Consider the following 20,174-nt stretch of genomic DNA (forward strand, 5'->3'; position numbering starts at 1 on the left):
CAAAAATCCAAAAGATATAAACTTGAAGAACGAACCTGAGCCAAATCTAGGTACCTAAACATCACCACAACATCATGTTGATTGGTTTTCTTTGGGTGAACACCTATCAAAGCCTAAAAAGCATATTCATTTCCTGATTGAATATAAATAACATGCATCTTTCTTCCTTATTGTGCATGTGTGTGTATTTGTGTGTGTGTGCATGCTTGTCTATGTGGGACTAAACCACAAATCTATCATCCCTGTCTAATCAATTATAACTTTACATGTTGTTACGTACCTGTGATCAACCTGTTGGTTGTCAATCACATCAGAAAGCACTAATGGCCTAATCAGGTTGATCTTCTCAGGGTGCAGCCATTGCCTGAGATCTGAGACTGAAGAATCCAGTCTCACTTGCTCAACCTGTTACTGAAGGAAGGGTTAAAGAAGAACAAAAAAGAGAACGACACAGAGGACTCAGTCAGGAAGACAAGAAGGAGAGAAAGATGTCTGTCTGAGGGAAATGGACACAGATAAATCCAGGTAACTACTGAGGAAGACTTGCCAGAGTCAGTGTGTGTGTGTGTGTGTGTGTGTGTGACTTTGTGTGATTGGTTAAGAAGATTTTCTAAAAAAAGAATCACATCTAAATAATAAGTAAATCTACTTTTGCTGCAGATTTTGCCGTTGATTTAAGCAAAGTTACTTCTGTATCACCGATGTATATCCCATGTTATGCTTTTATGTATAAGTAGAAATGTGAAATTGCAAGTGTATTTTACCCTCAACTGATGGTTGATGATGATAATGTTGACAAGGTGAGTTTAAGCGGAATTGGTGTATTGCCAAAAAATGATGTCAAACGTGGGCTGACTCTCAGATCTTTCTCAGAACATGTGTGAGTCTTATGAATCACACAGTAATGGATGTCTTGCCTATGAGATTCATACCTGGGTAAAAATGACTCACCTGAGTTACAGTGATCGTGTGAATCATATCCAGTAAGGGTATGTTTGTTTAGCTTCAGTGTGTCTGTCCATGTCAGAGTTGCTTGCAAATTGAGTATTCTCACTATATTTTGCAGAATTTTTTTCCTCAGAAGTAAGCTAAAATGAGATTTAGGTTATAGTACTTATAGCTGCATATAAAAACAATCAAAGCAATGTCTGCAAAGTTAGTGTGTGTTTATGTGTGTGATTCAGGTATTCCCTATGTTTTGGGAACAAAATGGATGGCAATACCAGACATCTTTGAACTTGTGGGACGTTTTTTTGGCCCCCATGTGGAAAACAGCTTATAAATCACACATCCTGTGTCCTTGTAAACCAAATGGCTTAAAAACATACTAAACTGTGTTTTTTTGTATTATTATTGAAAAACTGCAGATTGTTTTCTGTGATAGGTAAGTTTAGGGGTAGTGTAGGGGGGTAGAATATACAGTTTGTACAGTATAAAAACCATTAGAGTCCCTGTAAACCATGTTACAAGTGTGTTTGTGTGTGTGCGCACACACATTTTTGTGACCAATTCAGTAAAAAATTCATTTAACTTTATATATAAATCAAAAGAAGTCATCATTAGCTCAAATTAAAAACAATATACGTCAATGGAAAATTATAAACATGAAAAACAAGTGGGGTTTGAGATTTTGAGAGTTAAAGGTCACCGCTGACAGTGGGCTTCAGAAGTCTGGTATCGGTTCCTTCCAGTTGTGGTTTACAGTTTTTTATGCTTTATTTTGCATTGTATGCACAATGACAAATGAAGCATAGCATGCTTTTTTTCTGTAATCACTCAATGCTGCCACTACTTTTTGATTTGCTTTCCCTGTTTATTCTTCCACTGTCTTTCATCTTATTCTCGTTCAAGTAGCTCCTCTTGTAATCTTATCTGTGCACATTAGTAATCCATCAAAAGGACCGGAACTGAGCAATGTCATGGCCCCAGAGGAAACTGCCCTCGGTGACAAGAGTGACAGACAGCGGAAGGAAGAGGAAGAGGCACACACCGTCGTTCCTGACGGATTTACTGCAGTACCATCAGTCAGCCAGCGGAGGGCACGAGAGAAACACCGATACAATACTATAGGCTACCAGGTACTGAATTCATAAGATTATTATTCAGCACTGGATCATGTTTGCAGTATGCAAATGATTTTCTCCAAACTGACTTGCATTGTATTTTGGATCAGTAACGTGACGATCTAAAATAGTCAAAAATTTCAGGGAGGTACCACTGCCCTGATATCATAATGGAAAAAAAAAAAGCCTCATTAAGTAACATTAATTCTTGTAAGGCAAATCTAAGTTGTTGTGCATAATCTTTTATTATTGAAAAAGCAGTGAAACAGTTTTGCTAAAACATTTATAAACATTTGAAAATCTTTTGTCAAAAAGGAAATAATATCATAAAGGGGATTCCTAAAAACCAATCATGGGTGTGTGTCAAGGTTAATAAGTCTCTAAAATATGAATCTTTTTTATTAGCTACATAACAAGGTTAGTTCAGATTGTATGTAAAAAAAAAAAAAAAAAAAAAAAAAAAAAAATTCATGTGGAACAACCTGCAACATGCAGGGCCAATTAATCCAAATTAAATATTTAAATAAATATGTAAATAAATGAATAAAAACATTATTATGTAATAAAAACACATTAATAATCTGTACATTTTTCCCTCTATAACTTAACTTATGAATTAATACCTTGAAAATACCTTGAAAAATATTTAAAATCACATAAATTCAAGTTGTAAGGAAAATTGATTGATTGATTGATTGATTGATTGATTAAATAGTAGGCTTGTTATATGGTATACAGTATGTTTTTCCAAAACCATAAAGCCAACATGAACGTAAAAAATTCATGTCTACGAACCTGGCATATTTTAAACTAGATTTGTTTAAATCATTTTCTTTATTTAGGACATTATTATTTATCACTGAGTCTTTTATCAACATCTTTCCATGCATGGAAATCAAACCCTTGGACCTTGGAGTTGCTGGCACCCTCTGCTTCCCTTTTAGCTACAGGAACCTGGTGCCCTCAAACACAGATTCAGAAGTCTTTTTAATAAAACACAAATTTCAACTGCTTTCATTCTGAAACATAGTGGTGCTTGCATTTAGAAGTTTAGAGAAAGTGAAGGCCAAGTATGGTAACCCATACTTGGAATTTGTCCTCTGCATTTTACCTATCCACGTAAGTGCACACACATTAGGAGCAGTGAGTGGTGAACACACACAGCAAACTGTGGAGCAGTGGGCAGCCATTTTTGCAAGGTTTAGGTGCCTTGCTCAAGGGTATCTCAGTCATTTACTGCCAGTATTGAGAATCATACCTGCAATCTTCGGGTTACCAGTCTGACTCTCTACAGGCCACAACTTTTCCCTGTGTGAATCCCGGTCTTGGAATAACATTTGTCCTCTGCATATTCAGGGCTACGAGGAATGCCATGTCACATATCAATTTTGCATTGTCAGAAAAAGAAGCAGAGGTCAGCTGTGGACTTTTCTACCATGAGCAAGGGAACATCTGCTGGTATGAAGAACAGGGGTGCATTAAAGCAGGCACTTTTCAGCCAGGGAGTGTCTGACAAAAATGGCATATTGGAGGTAATTTATTTTTTTGCCTAAATTGGGTACATGTTTATGCTGAAGGAGGTGCGTTTTCTGTCTGCATGCTGTATTTGTACTAAACAACTACTTTTTTATTATATTTCTGTTATTTTTCTTTCTCAGGAACGATATGGTGGTGTACAGGGGCAGGTGGATGCCCTGAAACAAGTCCTGGACTCTTTCATCATACCTGCTGACCTGAGGTGGACATGGGGGCAGGGAGGTACTGAAAAAACACTGGAAAAGAGCTGGACAGACCTAGTGCACTCTCATGAGGTATGGATGAATGGGAGAGACAGATAACTAGAGACAATTTGGAGAAAAAACAAATGACATTTGAAACTTCCAAAACCTGATATATTTCTATGCAGCCCTTAAAGGGACATGGTCAGTGTTGGGGGTAACGCATTACAAGTAACTTGAGTTACGTAATCAGATTACTTTTTCAAGTAACTAGTAAAGTAATGCATTACTTTTTCAATTTACAACAAAATATCTGAGTTACTTTTTCAAATAAGTAACGCAAGTTACTTTTCACATTTATTGACTGACAGATCTCCTGTCCCCATACTGAGAGAAATAAAGTGCAGACTGTGTTGTGTGCGCTGTGTAAGCATGATGATTATTGTAGTTTTAGACTAAATGTGAACATGCATTTACTCATTTCACTTGCACGAAAACATTCAGTATTCCTCAAAATGAATAAAAACAGTGAAATGCAATCTCAGCAAACCTGTAATAATAAAATATATTAAATTACACAAATATACTTTGTATTTAATCTCAATTATTAACCAATGTCTTTGCTGCTGACCTTCAATATACCTAATTCAGCCATACTAATAATCAAAAAATACTTTAGATTAGATTTAGAAATAAGAACTAGAACTTCTTTCTTCTCTATTCTATTTTTCTTTAATCCAGAACGGCAGCACAGCTGAAAGGTTTGTTTGAGCTGCGCCCTCTACTGTACAGGTGTAAATATGCATTTCCTTCAGCCTGAGGCTTATTGATTTCACTTTTGGTGTAAAAGGGCCTTTTTGCCAAAAATATAACTTTTTTGTTTTTATTAAAAAACAAACAAGCAAGCCCAGCCCCGGTGAGAAAAAGTAACGCAAAAGTAATGTAACGCATTACTTTTCATAAAAAGTAACGAAGTAACGCAATTAGTTACTTTTTTAGGGAGTAACGCAATATTGTAATGCATTACTTTTAAAAGTAACTTTCCCCAACACTGGACATGGTGATGGGAAAATTTTAGATGTGAGGTAAAAAAAAAAATGATTTCAATGCTTTTGCGGTCTCTCCAACACACTCTCATGGCAATTCGTAACTATTTTAGTGAATTGGTTGCTAATTTGTATGATCTCGTTTGTACTTTTCATATGATCTGCTTACGCTGCACTCATGGTTACATATTTACGTATTTATGAATTTAGATGTGGGGTTAGGAGTGTACCTTCAAGCTTATGTGTTTTTTTTCTTCTAATATTCAAGTTTTTGTCTCAGTCACATTGTATGAATTATTACAAAATCACTACCTAGAGAAAAAGTTACGTTTTCTCATGAGATCGAGTTGTTTATAGCAAAACGTTTGGGTTCCAAGAGAAACTTTGCGTTCATTGCAAAACTTAAAGCTGCTGTCTGTAACTTTTTTTGGTTAAAAATTATACAAAATAAATTTTTTGAGTAAGTACATCACCAGCCAGTGTTCAAAACTATCTTCTTACCTTCGCCCAATTCACAACAGTAATCTTTGAATAATGTATTCTAATTCGGGTGGTACTGGTGGGTTTCCGAGCACGCCTCCGTTGGTCTTTGCGTCATTACTTCACATCTGTTTACATGAAGAAGGAGTCCCAGCTAGTAGGCTATATGGCTGGTGATGGATCATTTATAGTCTGTTCTCACAGCAGCTGCAATAATTAAACTTATCATTTTGATGGCGGATTGTAATCCAGAAAGATCCGAATGACAATCATCAGTGACAACTGGAGATTCACCCTTAGTCAAAAGCAAAAGACTTCGGACTGCGGAGTACAGAAATTGAAATCTACAGGTAATGCTAATACACACTAAATACACAGTCACGCAATGCTGATGTTGTTAAGATTAACTATTTGAGAACAAAGTATAATAATAATAATAATAATTTGCATGGTTTGACGTGATCCGAGCTAAGTGATTGGTAGATTTAATCACCATTGGCAGCTTGATTTAATATATTTTTTCTTAGTTGGTCAGAACAAAAGTGGCAGACATGTTACTTACTTGTTCAGATGACATTTTCTGGTGAAAATTCTTATTTTGGTCATACTTCCAAGACATTGAATCTGTGATTCCAAAGTACAGTATCCACACGATGTGGTGACTGACAGCAAACATTAGATTCATCCGCGCTGAGGAGCCGTGCCGACGCACAACTCACGTAAAGATAATTCCGCAAATAACTGCAATTGCGGGATTCAAAAAGAGATGCCGACAAAGAGGCAAAACTTATGGACTGCAGCTTTAAGGTCATTCATTATTACGAGATTCCGACTTGTATTTATGTCCTCGTAAAACTCCTCACTTGTAAACTCAGGATTTGAGTTGCTGTACCACCTGACCGCTGCAGATACATTTTGGAACTTGATTAATTATGCTGCATTCCATTTACCTCAGAAGAGGCACACCTGAGTTGACTGTGTTTTAGTACACAGGTCAGAAAACTAAGATGGATGCGTCCAGGCAAACCTTTACCTTTATCGTACAAACACTGTCGTGACTCTGACTTGAGGGGGCGTTCAAGTTAAACGTTCTAACTGGGAACTAGGAATTTCCCTCTTCCAAGGACAAATGGAAAGCACCATTAAATAATGAAAAAGCATAATGTTTGCAAAGCAGGTTGGGTGATTGGTGATATCTGCCAAAATCATGCTCAATAAGACCAATCAATAATCAAAATCAATTTTGATTTCAAGTTAATACAGTGTAGTGGAGTGGGCAGAACAGAGAAGACAACAGAAGTATGTTTATTGTATGTTGGAGTATTAATGACGTCTCTATTTCTCTCTGTCTCTATAGTTTATGTCAAAAAACCAGCGACACCAGCAGGAGGCGCTGTGGGAGCTTCTTAATACTGAGCTTAACTACATCAACAAACTCACTATTGCCAAAGATGTATGTCATAACATTACAGATATTTTATTATTATTATTATTGATTTATTACAGTTTATTTGTTCAGATATAGACAATCGATTCACAATAACAACATTAATCAAAAAAGTGCAGATATCCTTCAACAAATTGGATATTCATGCATTTTTAAGTTTTTTTTATATATATTTAAATATATATAAATGATGCATGCTATGTACCATACATTTGCTGAAGTTTTGGCTAATGCACATCCTCATTTCTGCACAGCTCGTGCTGGCAGCGCTGTCACACTGTCATGGATACGGATTCCTTCAGGAAGTATGTGCATCTCGTCTCATCTTTCACATATATGCATGAAACCTCTTTCTTTTGAATTGACCTTCTAGAGTTACATACTCAGCATACTTAAAGAGCAGGCAGACTGTCTGCATAAGCATGACGGAAGTGTGGTCAAATAATGTGCCGTTCACTATCATTTGTCTGAGATCACTCGTTCTGTTCATTGAATATAATCTGGAGCATTACCGGTGATGTCACAAATGGAAACATTTTGTGCGGACAAGATGGAAAATTATTTTTCTCTGTCGTAGTAGAGTGTGTGGGCGACAGCACACATGTCTGTGGCAATCATCTGTATCAATTAATCTTTTTCCATTTCCATTTCCATTCTTTCTTTCTTTCTTTCTTTCTTTCTTTCTTTCTTTCTTTCTTTCTTTCTTTCTTTCTTTCTTTCTTTTTTTAGGTCAGCCCCACAATGCTCTTTTCCAATCTTCCTTCTATCCTTGACGCACATCAACTCTTTTGGCATGAAGTGATGTATCCAATGTTACAAGAAGTCCGTCTCACTGGACGACCTTTTGACCCCCTGAAACTTGAGGCAGGATGTTTGCAGGTATGATCAATATGTTGTTTGTTAAATTATAAGCAATAAAGCTAAAACCATTTAGCTCTACATTTGCCATACCTTCTCTAAATTTCCCCCCTCTCTTTCTCCTTCATTTTTCATCTTTTCCAGTTTCCTGACCGTTTTCCTGCATACTTTGAATACTGTTGGGAAGAGGAGAGAAATGTGGAGTTTGCACGCAGACAGCTTGACACAAACCCACAATTTCACACCTATCTTACGGTACTGTAAATAATATTGATTTGTTAAAAGCAAAGAATTATTCTATTGAGAAAAAAAAAAGATTACGCAAAAAAAAATTCGCTTCAAGTTGAACACACCTAATGTTTTTGAATGAATCAGTTGAATGGATGATTCAATGACTCATTCATGGCTTAACAAAGTAAATGCAAACAATTAATCACACTAATCAAGGTCTTACTATAGGCATACTAGAAACCTCCAGGCAGGGGTATTGAAGCAAGTTGGAGCTAAACTCTGCAGGGCAGTGGCCCTCCAGGACCTGGTCTGAACACCCCTTATTTAGCCAATCGATTTTAGTTGTGTTTAATGTTAATGTGTACAATGCTGTGTTTTTCAGTTTTCAATTTTTTCACTGATATTTCAATGAGATTTAATGGATCTTAAAGGTGCACAAATGTTTAGAACATGTTTGAAAAACAAATTAAGGAAACTTGATAATAGTTTAAGCGGAAAAAACTTTATTTTTTATCTGAAGCTAAATTAAGGCTGGAAAAAATATTAAATATAGACATAAGAAATGGGTGGAGAGGTGTGAATTTGTTTTCCACATTTCGAACGAACTGTTTACCCACCAAGTTCCCCTGTCAATGTTTTTTGCACCAGTGGACAGTATGCAGAGTAAGCAGGTTAGAAATGACTGTAAGATTGCCTGCCTTCATGGTGGTTTGACTGTAGTGGTTGATTAGGGGGGTGAGCTGTTTCCTGAAGGGTACATAGTAGAAGCAACTGCACATTAAGGCCTAAAATTAATTAATATTATCTTTAATTGACTAATTGTACAGTTAAATGCAAGCCAAAATTCAGAATGTCAAAGAACAGAACTGCACCACACTGTTAATGTTAATGTGGTAATCTGTGATTTGATCATTTAGGCAAAAAAAAAAAAAAGAGAAAAAGGTATAACTTCAGATGCACAATTCATACCACAGATGCACAAAAGCCATAGATTAAAATCAAATTTGTTTATGCATGAAGATAAATGCATGCATGCATGATGTTACTGATTTTTTTGATATAATTTGTTTCGCAGTGGGTGGAGAATCATCCACAGTGTGGGCGAATGAGATTGGGCGACATGCAGGCCAAACCTCACCAGAGAATAACAAAGTACCCTCTTTTGCTGAAAGCTGTTCAGAAGACCACACAAAACCTCCCCACCCAAATCGCTCTTGAGAGAATGGTGAGACTGTGACACAATGTTGATGAATCACAACATATACTGTAAATTTCATTTGTACTGTGTAACCTCTTGTATGTGTAATATAATAAAAACAGCATTAAATAATGTTTTTACTAGTAAAAAAATTATTGCTATTTTTTTTAAATTAATTTCAAATCAAATTTATTAGTATAGTGCTTTCACAAAAAAATAGGCCCTATTGGTCTAAACTAATACTTTTACGGACCCCTAGCACTACATTGAGCCCACTGGGGGTCCTCAGAAAACACTTATATAAATTATGATATATTGTTGCTTTCGGGTGGAAACCTTGTATCTAACCAATGAAAAGTATTAAGTAGAGCTTGTCACTAAACTCTGTAACTCATAACTCCACCCCACCTCTATTGTGAATGAAGTGCTGCAGGTAGTTTGGACCATCTCTGCTTGTTCCCTTTTGAAGTGGAACTCCACAGTGCTTCTGGATTGATGCTATGTGGAATGGCATCAATGAGACCAGTGTCTAAAACACTTGTACCATCATAACAATTTAACTAATGACAGTCCATGACATCAGTACCGGAGTGCCCGTGAGTATAAGAGGGCACCTGCAATATACGCCATCAGTGTTTTTGTCTTCGGCCCTGTCCCAAATGGCACCCCAAACATTTGCGGTCTTCATAAGAGTCTGCACTTTCGTGATGTATAATGCCGCTTTGACTGTCAGGAAGAAGTCTGCCGCGTAGCTCACACCAGTGCGGGCTCGGCAAAAGTGTGCATCGAGGCCACATATCGACCGCAAAGGGGGCAATTGTGAGCACCCTTCTGAAACCTAAAATTGACAAATCGGACTTAACAGACACATGCACGTGGCAGCCATTGTAAGTCCACAAGACCCGAAAGTGCATATGAAGTGTGCTATTTGGGACAGGGCTTTCAGGAGCTGTTTGTTTGTGTTAGCGCGTATAAAGACAACTATCATGGATAAGCACTCAAGCAAGTGTTTCAGGAAGTGTGTGCCTCTGTGTTCCAGGTTTTTGACTGAGGACACACATGACCTGTGCGTCATATTTTTGGATGAGAAGCATGCACATTCAGATCTCTTGAGAACACAATGAGCAAGCTCTGTCCATGCTTGGCCCTATTCTCCAGGGATGCGGGACAAGCATCTGCATCCCGCGGCTTGGGCCCTGTGGTAGTTGAGGCACAGAGCAGACTGAAGTCGTGAGGATTGCAGATTGAGCTGGCTGAGGAGTTCAAGAAATGTATGTCTCTCTTGCATTCCTCAGACACTGGCTTGAGCGATCTGCTGGATCAGGATGTACTCTCTCTTGAGTCTTTGGATCCAGCAGATAGCATGTTGCTGGCGCCATCCAGCCAGAATGAAGCAGATTTAGTTGATGAGGGCAAAGATATAGCTTTTAGTGTGCCTTCTCAGCCTGCCAGCCCTGCATACGAGGAACTGCTGGAGGTAATGGCTTGCACCACGACTAGATTGGATCTAGTTTGGGGGCACGAGAGATAGAGAACTTTCTTCTTGATGCACCGGTCTCGCCCTCAGAACTTTTCAGCACATCTGAAGACGGTAGTCGGAAAGTTTCGAGAGGTGAGGGAGTGGTCGTGGCTTTCAGGAAGTACTTCCTGCGCTGGTCTAAATCTTCACCTAAGACCTCTGGGGGACCTGGCCCATCACAGTCTGAGGACTGGCAGGGCCAGAGGGAGATTGTGGCCAGTCTTTCTCCTCCTTCCAGGAGTAGAGCAAAGAGGAGGCGAGACGCTAGGAGGAAGAATCAAGATCTGAGGGAAGTGATCGAATCGCTGAGGAGAAATAACATCTCACATCCTTCCCAATAGGGTGTGTGTTGGGAACAGATTGGTTGTACTCAGTGCTTACATCAGGCCCTGAGGCGGGACTGATGATGTAAATGGCATGCTTCAATTATTTTACGATCTGCCCTCTGATAGGTATGGCACAGGACTTGAGGGTAGAGCTAAGTAGTGATTTTGTTTTGATCCTGGTAGCGGACAATGCTAATGAGTCAAGGATGTTTGCTGGGGGGCATCCCTCCTTGTTCATGTCACTATGACTAGTGCTGCTTGAATCAAGCATAGGCTGTAGCAGATCCTAGATGACTGTGTTAAGAGAGTTGAGCTGACTCCTCCATGATTATGTGCTCTTTAAGTAGGATAGCTGCCCAGTTATGGTGAATGGAAGGTTGCAGCTAGCACTTAGCAGGCTTCCCTTGTTAGGCTGTTCTTCAGGGTTGAGTGCTGAGTAGAACCCTCCCCCACTGTTGGGGTCTTAAAGTAGTGTCCCGTTGGAGCCTTAACCAATCCCTTAGAACCTTACAAGTAGAGGTAATTTGCCTTATAGTATTCCTTCTTGTTATCAGGCACTTTTGCAGGTGCCAGAAGTCTTGGGATCCTAGATGAGTCCAGGCAGAGTGTGAGCGCTTTTCCTTGATTGTTCATTGGTGATAGAGCTGAAGATCCCCTGCGGCTCCCTAGAGGTTGGAGTTCTATGTTACAAGAATGGTGAATAATTATTATAGATGTGACCGCTGTAAATGCTCCCCCTGTAGGAAGTGGTAGGCCAAGGACACAGTTTAAAGATCTCCATGAGCTAGTATTCCTGATGAGCTGTGTCATGCAAGAGAAATTGATGTAGCTAAACCTTAGACGCCTGGCCCACAAGGAAGGGAGGAAGGCTGTAAAGGCTTTGCATAGGCACAGATAATGAGGCAGGGATTCCTCAGCATGGCAGAGTGGGTATTTGTTCCCCATAGCATCAATCCAGATGCAGTGTTCTGAGTCACTTCGAAAGGGAACATCTCAGTTTACAACTGTAACCCCGGTTCCCTGAGAAGGGGAACAAGACACTGCGTTAATGTTTTATCTATTTGAGAAGGGGAGAAGAGTGTCTTAAGCCTTGTTTCCACCTGGTATTAAGATGTGCTTTGGTCGATCAGATCACAAGTGGAGAACACTAAATACAGGTGTAAACGGTGTGTAAAACGTTTTGAGCTTGTCCACATTCAATCCCACTTCCAGAGGTAGTCAAAAACGCTCTTGACCGGATTGCTTTCATAGTGGAAACGCTCATGTGGTTGAATACGTTCAAACAGCTACTAAAGACCGTCTACTCTCCGCCTACTGACTTGATGCATAAACATGATGGGAAGCGCGCTAGCCAGATGGGATTCAAACTTCAGACCCAAGTTTGGTTTGAAGACGAAAAACATAACAAGCACAATGTTCTCTCACCATTCCTTATTTCTAACACACACTCACCACGTCCGGCTGGTCTTGCAGCAATCAGAGAAGAAACGAAAGCTGCTGCTCTCCATATATTTTTCCGTTGTCTCTGGGCGCGTTCATATGTAGATTGCACAATGATATTTTCCCCATTAGATCAAAAGATCTGAAAAAAACCCATACATTTACCCGCCCATAGACCCTCCCCTCAAAGAAATCAGGACAGAAGAGGTTGAAAGTGGACAAGAGAGATGGATCAAAATACCAGGTGTAAACGGGTATGTGTCCTCCTCGTCCACTTGTGATCCGATCAACCAATACACATCTTAATATCAGTTGGAAGCAGGCCCTTAGTCAAGCATTTATTGTTGAGTTATAGCCAATGCTATAACTCTGAACACCTGTCTTAAATACACAGTGAACTGAGGAGCTAATTAACGAGACACACCTGGACACACCTGAACTCAAACTCTAATCAAATCAGACACCTTGGAAACAAACAGGCAAAGGACAGAACAAATTAACAGAACAAGAAAACCATCTTAGAGCTCAAACAATGAACAGAAACAGATCAAGAAGAAACTCTAAACATGAATAATCAAACTTGATAATAGTAAACATAGCTAAACATAGTAAAGAACCTGCAAGTTGCTAAAAATGCAATACACTTACTGCCTCAGATGCGACCGTTCTAATGATGGACAAATGCATGTCTGAAATTCTCTGTAATTCGCTTGTCAAAAACCCTGTAACTCCATTTCAGATAATGCAGCGTTTACTTATTTTTTAAAAGTACATGTTTTTTCCTTTTCCTCAAAAGTTGGAGATGCAAGGTTTCCGTCTGACAGCGACAATACAAAACTGCATGTCTACTGAGTTCAAAAGAGACCACATTTAAAATCTGAGATCTGAATATAATATAATTAGATGAAATTTCATGATTATAGAACATGATTAGAACACTAAAATATATAAGGATATATTATTCATTGCAAACACTTGCTCTTGCAATTCAAGTGCTGTTGTCATTAAACCAATAAAGCGGACAAATAAAATACAAAAGAATTGTTTTAAATTCTACATTTTATTGAATGATAATAATAATAATGGAATACAATAAAATAGAAACACTTTTAGTTGTTGATATTAATAATCTAATATATATTATATGTGAAATATTCCACCACTAAAAAATATGAGAAAATTCAAACTCTTGAGCTGCATCGCCTTTGTTATCATTTTTGTAATCTCTGTCTCTCTCGCTCTCTTGAATATGAATATGCCTGCAGAGTCTTTATTCTATCATTGAAGTTAAAGATAAAGATCTGCACATTGTTTTTCTCACACACAATCTTTCTTTCTCTTGTAGTTGAACAGTGTGAGTAATTTTCTGGAATCTATCAATGACTATTTGCACCGAAAACAAGCCCTTTCTGATGCTGCTCAAAGGATAGAAGGATACAAGATAGAAGGTCTGAGTGAAGAAATAGACAAGGTAAACAAAAGATACAATGTTTGTACAACATTTGCTTTAAAAAAAAAAAGCCTAACAGAGAGATCTCACCCACAGCATGTTCGTGAGTTGTGCTGCTTTGATTTGACGAGCCCAATGAGGGGGGTTGGACCAAATGTCATACGGACGCTATTACTGGAAGAAACTTTGAAGGTCAAAACAAGAAAGGACAGTAAGGCAAGTGACAAGACGAATATGATTATGACATATTATTGTTTATTGTACTGGCCTCAGAATTTCAAAATTTATTTCTGGTTATGTTAGGAGCTCGTGGTCCTGCTCTTCAATGATGTGTTGTTGATGACCAAAATGCAGAAGAAATCAGACAAGCTGAAGGTAGTGCGCCCCCCTCTGCCTCTGGAGAGAATACACTGCATTGAGCTCAAAGACGGCTGTGAGTGTGAACACCACTTCCTATATATAACAATCCCATAACAATCCTTACCTCATTAGAAACAGTTCACATCAGTATGAAAGCGCAGGTATACCCAATGATATTTTTAATGCACATAGGCCATATTTTCATGCCCTGATCACAGTATTGTAGTTTTAATATGCCAAAATAAAACTTAACTTATGATGATGCAAATGCAGTGTAAGAAAAAAAAAAATGGAAAAAACTGAAAAGGTACAGGTAATTTTCTGCCAGGATATAGTTTACATACATTTAACTTCAAAGTCGGCATGAAACTGAAGATTCAATAGTCTTTCCTTCCCTATTGTGATGTATATTCAAACAAAATGGCTTCTCGAACAAGAAAAAAATGTAGGACGGGACTTGATTTTGTCCATCAGGAATTGATTGGATCGTTGGATGGTTGTGGTTTGTTATTGGTCGATCTCATGTGAGTGACAAGTTGTCCTCATGCCAGTAAAAACATCACCAGAGAAGAGAAGAGATGTCACTGCAAGAGAGAGGGGAGTTATTTTGAGCAGAGGGTAAAATATAAGTGTAAATATAAGTGCATAGATAAATCATTTATTATAAATACTGCAATATTCCACAAAAATAAGAATGGTCAATTTGATTTAATGGTGACTTTAAAACATGCAAAGCATAAATCAAATTACAGGTAAAACACCTGGGAAAACCAATACAGAAAATTCCTTTATATTAAAATAGTATATTGGGCCTTATACATTTACACTATATTGGTGCATATCATATACAGTGGGGCCCAAATGTATGAGACCACATTCAAAATCTGGAATTTAACATTTCATTTGATTTTTAAATACAGAAATAAGCATACAGTTTTAGGACTATAAATCATTTTAAAACTAAATGTTTAGGATTGCTAAGCAAATAAGCAAATTTGTGACATTGATCACTCAAACTCCTACAAAAGGTCACGCTTTTGTTTCCACTGACAAACAAGATGCTCTTTTGGACCATCTTTTATCATGGTGGTTTTGCACAAACTTCATGTTGCTGTCACTAATACAAAGAAAGTTTTACATTCATGTTTATATTTTAATTATACTTTTCATTCATATTGTTCTGTTAATACTATAATTTGTAAAAATTAAAAACGAAACAAAGCAAAAAAAAAAAAAAAACATTATATATGAACAACAACAACAACAGAAAAATAAAATAGAAAAATGAAAAATTTTCTCTAGTGGCCAGACATATTGGACCCCACTGTACATAGGTTAATGGAGCATATCATCATATATTGATGCACTTTTTATATCATTTACAGTTATGGTCAGAATTATTGGCACCCTTTGTAAATATGATTAAAGATGACTGTAAAAATAAATCTGCATTGTTTATCCTTTTGATCTTTAATTCATAAAATTAGCAAATATCTAAATTGTGTGTGAGTGTGCGTGGGGTTCCAAAGATAACAGCTCTGAGTTTTCTCCTATAATGCCTGATGAGTTTGGAGAACACCCGAGAAGAGATCAGAGATCATTCCTTCATACAGAATCTCTCCAGATCCTTCAGATTCCAGCTCCATGTTGGTGCTTCTTCTCTTCAGTTCACTCCACTCATTTTCTTTAGGGTTCAGGTTAGGGGACTGGGATGGCCATGGCAGAAGCTTCATTTTTTTCCTCAGTGACACATTTTTGTGTTGGTTTTGATGTTTTTATTTGGATCATTGTCCTGATGAAAGATACAACCATGGGTCATTACTGGATTTCTAGCAGAAGCAGTCAGGTTTTGATTTTTTTATCTGTTAGTATTTGATAGAATCCATGATACCATGTATCTGAACAAGATGTCCAGGACCTCCAGCAGAAAAATAGGCACACAACATTAAAGATCCAGCAGTATATTTAACCGTGGGCATGGGGTACTTTTTATCCATGTGTGCACCAAACCCATCTGGTGGGTTTGCTGCCAAAAAGCTCTTTTTTAGTTTCATCTGACCATAGAAGTCAGTCCAGTTTGAAGTTCCAGTCTTGTCTGACAACTGAATATGCTGGAGATTGTTTCTAGATGAGAGCAGAGGATTTTTCTTGAAACCCTCCCGAACAACTTGTGGGGATGTAGGTGCTTTTGATAATTTTTTTAGGCTTTCTGAGTCTCAAGACTCAACTAATTTATGCAATTCTCCAGCTGTGATCCTTGGAGAGTCTTTGGCCACTCAAACTTTCCTCCTCACTGTGCATTAGGACTGTTTAGACACACATCCTCTTCCAGGCAGATTTGTAACATCTTTAGTTGATTGGAACTTCTTAATTATTGCCCTGATGGTGGAAATGGGGATTTTCAATGCTTTAGCTTTTTCTTATTTTATTTTAGCCATCTTCTATTTTGTGAAGCTCAACAATGTTTTGCTGCACATCAGAACTATATTCTTTGTTTTTCTCATTGTGATGAATGATTAAGAGAATTTGGCCTTTGTGTTTCCTCATGTTTGTACTCCTGTGGAACAGGAAGTCATGGCTGGACAATTTCATGTTCATGATCACCCTGGTGTGCTAAAAAAAAATGTAAATATGAATGGGAATATACTTCAGAGATATTTTACTCATAATTATTTTACTGCCAATAATTGTGGCCAATGTGTTTTGAAGAAAAACATTTATTTCATAATGTGAGTTTCCCCCCACTTTCAATTCTTTTCCTTCAATGAAAGGTTAGATTTTTGCTAATTTTATGAATTAAAGATCAAAAGGATAAATAATGCAGATTTATTTTTACAGTCATCTTTGATTATATTTACCAAGGGTGCCAATAATTCTGACCACAACTGTATATTAAGAACCAAAAGGGAAAAGATACATAAAAAAATATGTATATACAATAACATACATAAAATATTACAAATACTACAACCTAAAAGCCTTTAGCAAAGCACGAAGACACATGGAAAATGCCATACATTGAGTTCTGTTTTATAACATTTAGTATGGCATATTTTTAGTATTTAGTATGGCTCAGTATGGCATATTACTTGATAAGCTGGTTTTTAATTGGGCTTTTTGAATCAGAGAATGACAATGACAGAGAATGAAGGTGTGTCAAAGACCTGCTCATGCAAGTCCTGGTACTTGTCAAAAAACATTCATTATAATTACGCAATTGTGACTTCAAACATGCAAATTACCTGAACCTGAAATCTGTATATTTGGTGCACATCATAACCTCAAGGAAAAATAACTGGAACTTCAAGTTGTAATATTTTTCAGTAAATATTTAATATAGGATACTACACTGATTCTTACGCTATTTGTATTTCTCCCGTGTGGTGTTTTGCTCTGTCTGGTAGATTCGTTTGTGCTGGTGGAGGTTGGTGATCTAGGCTGTGCCGGTAGTGTGAACTTCCTGTCCACATCTAGTCCAGACAGCTGCACGTTATGGGTGTCTGCTCTGCGTGAGACTCAGGTACTGCATTCCTCTCCCAGCAAACACACTCAATTTGAAACACCAGTGTGGCAGGGTGTACAAGCCCAACCCTGAAAAACTGTCATTTCTTATTTCAAAATGAATGCATACTTTCTACTTTTGGTACTTTCCATGAATAGGACATAAAATGGGGCTGGAAAATCTTAAAATAAGAAGTCATTTTTTTTCTTTTAAACAAATTCGGAAAATGCTGATCATTGACCTCAAGAGATGCTCAAATTAATTTAAATGACATTTAGGAGTTTTATTTTCCATTTATTTTATCAGGTTTTTTGTTTATTTCAAAAGTTCCAAGGAAGTTTCTAACAATAAAACAAAATAATAATAAAAAAATAAAAATCTAAATTAAAGGTACACTATGTAACTTTTGGCCCTCTAGTGGTTTAAAACAAAACTGCATGCATTTTGCAGAAGAACATTTTTTTGGTTGTGCTTGGGCTCTGCGTGACTCTTCACAATAGATAATGATTTACAATGAATTCTGTTAGAGAGCTACATATGGCAGTTTATCTGTTCATTATTACACAGCTCTGTGGAATACTTGATTCTGATTGGTCAATCATGCCATCCAGCGGTATGTTATTCCCCGATACCAACCACTGAAAACAGATAACACAGGCTCATCCGGGTTTCTGAAGTCAGTTTCGTGTGTAATTATTTACTTATGTGGCAAGTAGCCGTGTAATAAGTGTAACATTATTTCTTACATAAAATACCTTACTCACCTGTTGAGTAATAAAAAAAAAAATCTGAGCTTTATAATGGCAGTGATAGGGATCAATGAGTATGAGCTGAAGAAAGTGCTTCCATCCACATCCATCCATCATAAAGATGTGCTCCACATGGCTCCGGGGGGTTAATGAAGGCCTTCTAAAGCCAAGCGATAGGTTTGTGTAAATAAATATCCATGCTTAAACAAGTTATGAAGTAAAATATGCTGCTTCCGCCAGACCGCCTTCCGTATTGAAGTTACAAAGAAAGCGTAAGCTGGCATCACGTAAGTTACACTTTTTCCCTAAGTTGAATAGGGAAGGCATAGGACGTAGCGTAAGCTTAGTGAACTGCAAGAGTTTTACAGTTTCTGCGTACATTGAATCGGCTCATGCGGAAGCTAAATATTCTGCTGTATTTTACTTCATAATTTGTTAAATATGTATATTTTTTTACACAAACGCATCGCTTCATTTCAGAAGGCCTTTATTATCCCCTGGTGCTGTGTGGATTAAGTTTATAATGGATGGATGTGGATTGATGCACTTTCTTTAGCTCATACTCATTGATCCCTATCACTGCCATTATAAAGCTTGGATGTGTCAGGATATTTATTAATATTTCTGCGATTATGTTCATCAGAAAAAAGAAAGTCATATGGATGGCTTAAAGGTGCCCAAGAATGTTTTTTCACAAGATGTAATATAAGTCTAAGGTGTCTTCTGAATGTGTCTGTGAAGTTTAAGCTCAAAATACCCCATAGATTTTTTTAAATAAATTTTTTTAACTGCCTATTTTGGGGCATCATTAACTATACACTGATTTTTTCAGTCGCCGCCCCTTTAAATCGCGTGCCCCCTGCCTCACGAGCTCTCGACTATATTACAGCGCATTTACAAAGTTCACACAGCTAATATAACCCTCAAATAGATCTTTACACGATGTTCGTCATGCATGCTGTGTGTATACATCGAATCATGTGAGTAAAGTATTTATTTTGATGTTCACATTTGATTCTCTATGAGTTTGAGGCTATGCTCTGTGGCTAAAGCTAACATTACACACTGTTGGAGAGATTTATAAAGAATGAAGTTGTGTTTATGAATTATACAGACTGCAAGTGTTTAAAAATGAAAATAGCGACGCTCTCTTGTCTCCGTGAATACAGTAATAAACGATGGTAACTTTAACCACATTTAACAGTACATTAGCAACATGCTAACGAAACATTTAGAAAGACAGTTTACAAATATCACTAAAAATATCATGTTATCATGGATCATGTCAGTTATTATTGCTCCATCTGCCATTTTTCGCTGTTGTTCTTGCTTGCTTACCTTGTCTGTGCACAGATCCAGACGTTAATACTGCCTTTCCTTGTCTAATGCTTGAACATGGGCTGGCATATATGCAAATATTGGGGGCGTACACCCCGACAGTTACGTAACAGTCGGTGTTATGTTGAGATCCGCGTGTTTTCCGGAAGTCTTTTAAACAAATGAGATTTACGTAAGAAAGAGGAAGCAATGGGGTTTGAAACTCAATGTATGTCTTTTCCATGTACTGAACTCTTGTTATTCAACTATGCCAAGATAAATTCAATTTTTCATTCGAGGGCACCTTTAAGGGTGAGTAAAGCTTGGGCTAATTTTCATTTCAAAGTGAACTAACCCTCTAGCATAGTGAATCAGGGTAAGACAAAAACACATTTTGGAAGCAGTATTGATGATAAAATAAAATAAAAAAAGTTACAAAGTGTACCTTTAAATGAAATAATACAAATGAA

At 37.5% G+C, this 20,174-nt stretch overlaps 1 protein-coding gene across 3 annotated transcripts in view; it reads left to right on the forward strand.

The window, feature by feature from the left end:
• Positions 1-382: 382 nt before the first annotated feature.
• plekhg6 (pleckstrin homology domain containing, family G (with RhoGef domain) member 6) overlaps positions 383-20,174 on the forward strand; it is a 29,894-nt gene continuing 10,102 nt past the window's right edge. For all 3 annotated transcript variants that reach the window (XM_048153679.1, XM_048153680.1, XM_048153681.1), the window contains exons 1-13: positions 383-525; positions 1,886-2,078; positions 3,464-3,595; positions 3,722-3,874; positions 6,665-6,760; positions 7,009-7,059; positions 7,484-7,633; positions 7,757-7,867; positions 8,919-9,068; positions 13,672-13,797; positions 13,873-13,992; positions 14,080-14,209; positions 17,541-17,656. In XM_048153679.1, the coding sequence (XP_048009636.1) occupies positions 506-525; positions 1,886-2,078; positions 3,464-3,595; positions 3,722-3,874; positions 6,665-6,760; positions 7,009-7,059; positions 7,484-7,633; positions 7,757-7,867; positions 8,919-9,068; positions 13,672-13,797; positions 13,873-13,992; positions 14,080-14,209; positions 17,541-17,656 (1,548 nt within the window). In that variant the 5' untranslated portion in view covers positions 383-505. The remainder of the gene's footprint in view (positions 526-1,885; positions 2,079-3,463; positions 3,596-3,721; positions 3,875-6,664; positions 6,761-7,008; positions 7,060-7,483; positions 7,634-7,756; positions 7,868-8,918; positions 9,069-13,671; positions 13,798-13,872; positions 13,993-14,079; positions 14,210-17,540; positions 17,657-20,174) is intronic.

The sequence above is a fragment of the Megalobrama amblycephala genome, linkage group LG13 (assembly GCF_018812025.1).
Source record: "Megalobrama amblycephala isolate DHTTF-2021 linkage group LG13, ASM1881202v1, whole genome shotgun sequence".
NCBI classification, from domain to species: domain Eukaryota; kingdom Metazoa; phylum Chordata; class Actinopteri; order Cypriniformes; family Xenocyprididae; genus Megalobrama; species Megalobrama amblycephala.